This window comes from Octodon degus, unplaced genomic scaffold (assembly GCF_000260255.1).
Source record: "Octodon degus isolate 3935 unplaced genomic scaffold, OctDeg1.0 scaffold00026, whole genome shotgun sequence".
Lineage (NCBI taxonomy): Eukaryota > Metazoa > Chordata > Mammalia > Rodentia > Octodontidae > Octodon > Octodon degus.
Window position 1 is genome coordinate 10,351,556 of NW_004524602.1, and position 6,430 is coordinate 10,357,985.

The 6,430-nt window shown below is 38.5% G+C and overlaps 1 protein-coding gene across 4 annotated transcripts in view; it reads left to right on the forward strand.

The window, feature by feature from the left end:
* The window catches only part of Dennd4a (DENN domain containing 4A), a 145,044-nt gene that overhangs the window by 55,397 nt on the left and 83,217 nt on the right, over positions 1-6,430 (forward strand). For all 4 annotated transcript variants that reach the window (XM_004628802.2, XM_023712455.1, XM_004628801.3 and 1 more), the window contains exon 4: positions 4,648-4,717. In XM_004628802.2, coding sequence (XP_004628859.1) covers positions 4,648-4,717 — 70 coding nt within the window. The remainder of the gene's footprint in view (positions 1-4,647; positions 4,718-6,430) is intronic.

The following is a 6,430-nucleotide window of genomic DNA, read 5'->3' on the forward strand; positions in this document are numbered from 1 at the left end:
GGCCAGCTCAGCCCACCAGGGGGCAGGGCTGGCTGGCATGTGGTGCTGGGGGATTGAACCGCGGTCCCTGTGCTTTGCTACGCTTGTTCTAAGTAGGTGCTTTAGACCACTGAGCCATCTCACCAGCCCAGTTTATCATTCTTAATAGCTGAATAATACTCCATTGTATAAAAATACCACCTCTTTCTCTACCATTCCTCAGGTGATGAGCATCTTGGTTGTTTCCAAGATTTGCCTATCACAAATTGTGCTGCTATAAACATAGGCACACATATGCAAAGAATGTTTTAAATAGGCAGAAAACTCTTTGCAAATAGGCCTCACAGAAGGAACATTCCTGGCATGTGAAGAGCTGTTCATGTAGGACTTTTCGGTGATTGTAAGCATTTTGGCTTTTATTCTAACAAGATCAGAATTTTGAACAGAATAGTGATGTGGTGTGGTGTTTTTATTATTATTATTAGCTACATTTTTTGTGTATTTTTAGTACAGGGTCTACAGGGTCTCACTACATAGATCGGACTCTAAGTTATTCACCTGTGTCCAGCCTACCAAGAGCTGGGATTATAGGCACATGCCACTACGCCCAGTCTCAATCACCATTTTTTTTTTTTTTTGGCTCGCCCCAGGGGCAGGGCCGGCACTGAATGCTGAGAATCAAACCCGGCTGCTGTGTCTACCTAATCCAGCACTTTAATCTGCTAAGTTATTTGGCCCTTAACTGTGTTTTTATTTTGTGAAAAAATAAAATTTCATAACAAAATGAGAGAATAACAATAGTTCATAAACTCTGTATCACTATCTTCAAAGTAGTTACTCAGATACAAGACATAACCAAAAAGATTTTTACAACAAAAAAAAACAGATAAGGCTGGTAGTGGTGGCATACTCCTATGATCTCAACACTCAGGAGGCTGAGGCAGGAGGAGGGAGGATCTTTGTGAGTACCAGCCTGCGCTTCATAGTGAGCTCAAGGCCAGCCTGAACTGTGTAGAGAGACCCAGTCTCAAAAAGATAAAAAGAAAAACAGATAACACAAGAAATTTTAATAAACTGAACTAGTAGTATAAATGAGGCAAATTAGTATATAAAAATACTTTTAAAACATGGAAGATTTTGTTTTAAAAGACACACTTTATGAGTAACAAATTATAGAGAGAGGCAAAGGTAGAAAGAGGAAGATCATGGGGAGATTATTGCAATCCAAAGTAGTGGAGTTACAGATTATCATTAAATTGTGGTATTATTATATACTCCTTTTAATTATCAGTGGCATTGCCCTTTTTGTTTGCATGGCTTATATAAGGAATGTTTTATTTCTTAAAGCTAATTATTTTACTTGTATTTCACATACCTTTTTTATGTATTTAGTAAGATTTACTAAGCTCCTACTATGTATGAGCCAAACAAAGAAAGCTTGTAATAATAATTTTTTTTCCTGGCTTGTAGAATAGGATAGAGCAGTCAGAGTGCTGTTTAAGCTAGGAATGCTTCTCTGAGGAATTTAACCAAAGGCCTAAGTATGTGAGAGAATGAACACAGGAAACAATGTAAAGGTCCCCACAATGATGCGTACTTAAGTCTATTTGAACCAAGACAGGCAGGCAAATCTGAGGTTACAGATTTGATCACAAACTGCAGAGATCAGATTATATAGGACTGCAGTCTTCTATAGAGAGATGCAATTTTGTTCCTTTTTTTTTTTTTTTTTTTTTTTAGAGAAGGGTTTACAAGGGTGTTCAGAGTCTCACTGCAAGATCGGACTTGTAGTGATCCACCTATTAACAGCCTCCCAAGAGCTGGGATTACAGGCAGGCAGCACCACACCCAGTCTCAATTGCTGTCTCAGCATGCTCCATGGGTGGGGCTGGCATGGCAGACTTGGGGATCGAACCTCCAGCCCCTGCTTTAATCTGCTGAACTATCTCTGAGCTATTTGGCTGACCTTGTTCTTATCTGATAGGAAGCTCTTTGAGAGAGACATGGCCTGATTTACATCTTAATAGGTTCCCTTTGGCTGTGAAGAATAAACTATTGAGGGAAAAGACTAGAAAGAAGCTGAGAGTTTGGCTATTGCAGTAGTCCCAGTGAAAAATGATGAAGTGCTCAGATTCAAGGTAGATTTTCAATGTAGAGTTGATAGAACCTGTAGATGGATTGAATATGAGGTTGAGATGGAAAGAAAAGTGAATTGGCTCCTGCATTTTAGGACTAAGTAAATGACAGGCCCATTTCTCAAGATGGGAAGTACTAGAGGAAGAGGATATTTGAGGAGACCAGACTTGTGTTACAGTTATTGTGAATGTGAAGTTAAACACAGAAGTCCAGGTGGCAGAGTAGGCAGTTGGATGTGAGTCTGGGTTTGGTGGCAGTATTGATGGGGTTTTGTAGCTGGGACTAGAAATTTGAGATTCCTCAGTAAGTGGCTGCAACTGAATGTGCATCATTTAGAGGAGGTAGAGGAAAGAAGCACATTTAATGATCTGGAAAAGAGAAATAGTTCTACAAAGGGGACAGGAGTGGCCAGAGATTTGATGGGGAGGAACCAGGAGAGCATGGTGCCTCATATTCAAGGAAATGATGGACAAAGAGAATCATCAGTGGTACCAAAATCTGCTGAGAGGCTGAGTAACATGAAGGGTAGGAATCAACTATTAGAGCTGGCATCATCACAGGAATTGTTAAGGTATTTTCCCCCAGGACTGGCAGTTGAGCCCAGCGTTTCCACTAAACATCACCAGCCCATTATTTTGAGACAGGTTCTTGGTAAGTCATTAAGATGCCCAGGCTGGGATTGAATTTGTGATTTTTCAGCCTGGCAAAGTGCTGGTATGTATACCATGCCTGGCGGTTAAGGCATTTTTTAATCCTGGTTTGGAATGCATTTAGGAAAGGATGAAAAATATGAAGATGAAGACCCAATCCAAAAGTGGGCATCTGAGATGAATTTATACTTCTCAGAGGAAGAAATTCAAATGGCAAGTAAATACATGAAAAAATAAATGTTCAGCTTCGTTGGTCATTCGAGAAATGTAAATTATAACAACACCAAGATTCCATCTCACCCCAGAAAGAATGGCTAACATGAAGAAGTTGGTCGGGGCCAGCGAGATAGCTTAGTGGACTAAGTGCCTGCTTTGGCAAGCGCAGGGACCAGGGTTCAATCCCTGGTCCCAGGTCCCTTGCCAGCCCCACCCGTGGGGCATGTTGAGCCAACAAACCAGTCCAGGCATGGTGGCTCACTCCTGTAATCCCAGTGCTGGGGAGGCTGAAAACAGGAAGATCACTGAGTCTGAGCTGCGTAGTGAGACCCTGTACCAAATACATAAATGGAAAAAAAAAAAAAAAGTCAGCCATTAACAAATTCTGGAAAAGCTGTGGAGAAAAAGGAACACTTTTGCTATTGGTGGTAATGCAGACTGGTACAGCTACTATGTCAATCAGAGTGGAGATTCCTTCAACAGCTAGAATTGGAGATCCCACTCAAGCCCATTCCCCTCCTGGATATTTTTCTAGAAGAACTGAAAACCTCATACCACAGTGATATATGTGCACCCATGTTTATAGCAGCGCTATTTGTCATAGCTAAATCTTGGAAATAACTCAGATGTCCATCAGCTGAAGAATGGATAAAGAAGATGTGGTATTTTTCACAATGGAGTATTATTCAGCTATAAAACAGTATAAATTTGAGTCTTTTGTCATTAAATGGATGTAACTAGAAAATATACTCTTAAGTGAAATAAATCAGACCTGCATGTGCCAACATCATGTTATCTCTTTAGTGTGAGAACCTGAAAGAGAAAAAAAATGGAATCTGAAGGATATAATAGATACCGGGAAAAGGAATGAATTTATTCAAAAGGAAAGAGTTACTGAGTTGAGAAGAACAGGAGAGGGAGAGGGGAAAAGAAATTTATCTATGTGTGTAAGCAGTATGGTTTGGAAAACTGTACTGTGCATTTCTGCTGGTCTATGGAAAGGAGGAGTTAATGCTTAGTTTGTTTTGTCTCCTTTTTCCATTGTTTGTACTTTTTTTCTTCTTAATTTCTCGTACATTTCTTTCTTTCTTCCAATTTTACATGCATATATCTGGTAATATGAATAACTGGTTGAAAGACAACACTATTACAACAAATACTATGAAATTGATATGCAACTGAAATTCTGTATCACTTCTAATTTTTAAATTCTAATTTGTATTCTTGAAAAAATATGAAATAGAAAAATATGAAAATGTATATAAGAAATTACAACTCTTGAGTTTAGCAGAATGGGCTTCAGAAAAATATGGCACTATCTAGAAGGGGTTTTAGCATCAAAAGAAAAGTACACATGAGTAGGCGTTTCTTAATTTATCATTTCTATTTAATGTTCAGACTTAGTGTAAAATTAAATTGTCTTAGTTTTGTTTATAAAAATAAACTTTTTCTTATGTTATTGCAAGGATAAAAAAATGTTCAATTTTATTCCTGAAAGAAAATGGGCACTGATTCCAATATAATACTACAAAATAAAAATTTGAAAATAGCTAATGGAGAAAATTCTGCTACTATATCTTAGATAATATATTCTGCTGAGTTTAAAGAGATTTTAATCAAGTTACTGCCTTTTAAAATTAAATATCATTTCTCTTTTTTAATTCAGTGGGGCTCTGCAGTGTACTTATGTTATAAAAAATCAGTGGCGAAGACGAACACTGTATCATACAAAGCTGGTAAGTATAATTTCTCAGGGAATACTTCATAAAAATACAGGATTCAACAACAACAACAAAAAACCTGACTGTCATATCTTAGTATCGTCTGACCCACCTCCTTTGCTTCTAAACTTTGTCTTCATCTGTGTTCTTGGCTCCTAAATGGATGATTGACTTGAAAAAAAGTGGCCAGGGAGAATAGCGCAAGGGCATAAGTGCCTGCTTGGCAGGCGCGAGGTCCTGAGTTCTATCCCAAGTACAAAAAAAGGAAAAGATGAAGAAAAAAAGGTACCTTTTTTAAAAGTGCTATTTTTATTTTTATTTTTTGCTTTTTTGAGATGAGGTGTTGTTATGTAGCACAGGCCAACCTTTTAAATAATAACTAGTGAGTAGATGTTATTTCTCTTTAACGTTTTGAATTAGTAGAAAGTGTGGGGGCTGGGGACATGGCTCAGTGGAATAAGCGCTTCCCTGGCAAGCACAAAGGCCTGAGTTCAATCCCCAGTTCCGCCAAAAAAGAAAGTGTGAAAAAGATATTTTCTTTAATGTTTCTTTAATATTAACATTAAATGTAGCCAAATTTATAGTTCACATATATTTACCACAGTATTTTAAAATGTTTTAAACTGATTTATAATTTTATGCATAATTAAAACATCCAATTTCTTGATAACCTTGAAATATCAAATATGCTGATTTTATTCATAAGATAATCAACTCAGTTATTCGAAAAAATAACATATAAAAAAACCTAATGTACTCTTACCTTTCTCTTTTCCCTTTAGTTTTCTAGTAATTTGTAATTACTATTTGTATACTTCAGTTACAGCTTTACTTGTTACCTGTTGACCTGAGAGTAGTACATAGTTACCTGTAGATCTTCCTGGCTAGCACATAGAGAATTTTAGTACTGCCTTGAGCTGAGCATGGTGGTAAACTCCTATATTCCTACCTGCTTAGGAGGCTGAGACAAGACACTTAGGAGTTTGAGGCCACACTCTGTGATTTATTGTTACCTTATCTCAAAATAAAAAACAAAAGGACTGGAAATATATAGCTCATTGGTAGAAAACCCTGCAGTTTAATTCTCAGTATCTCACACACATACCTCAGAATAAAACCTGCCTTGTACCTTAGTTCATCTGAAATGAGAACACTGGAGACTTGTTCAAAATCAAAAAGGTAGTAGTTGTAGTAGTAGTGGAACTAACCATTCTTTTTTTTTTTTGGCAGAACCGGGGATTGAACTCAGACCCTTGCACTTGCCAGGGAAGCGCTTATTCCACTGAGCCATCTCTCCTGCCCCTAAACTAACCATTCTTGATCGCTTGATCTTGGCAGCGCAGCAGATTGACCCTGGGGCCTCTTGCATGGCTGAGCCAAGCAAGCTGAGCTGGAGAAGACAGCAGCGAATGCACGCACGAGGACCCGCTTGTGTGCTCTGCTCTGGGCCCACATGGTCTGCAAGGGCCGCGCGAGGCAGGCTGGCTGAGAAGCCCCCAGAAGTGCCGCCCTGAAGTTGCCACCTGCTCTTCCTTCACACCAAGCGTCTTTGCAGGTTAGAAGTCTATAACTGACCCCAGAGCTCAAGTCAGACTTGATAAAGTCATGCCTCTAAATACAGTATCTAAATACAGTAACAGCTCAGTAACAGGAGGACAGGAAGCTTTTCCTCTTCAAATTATTTTCTTCTTTGTGAACTATATTAATTTAGGGTTTCAGCTGATAATG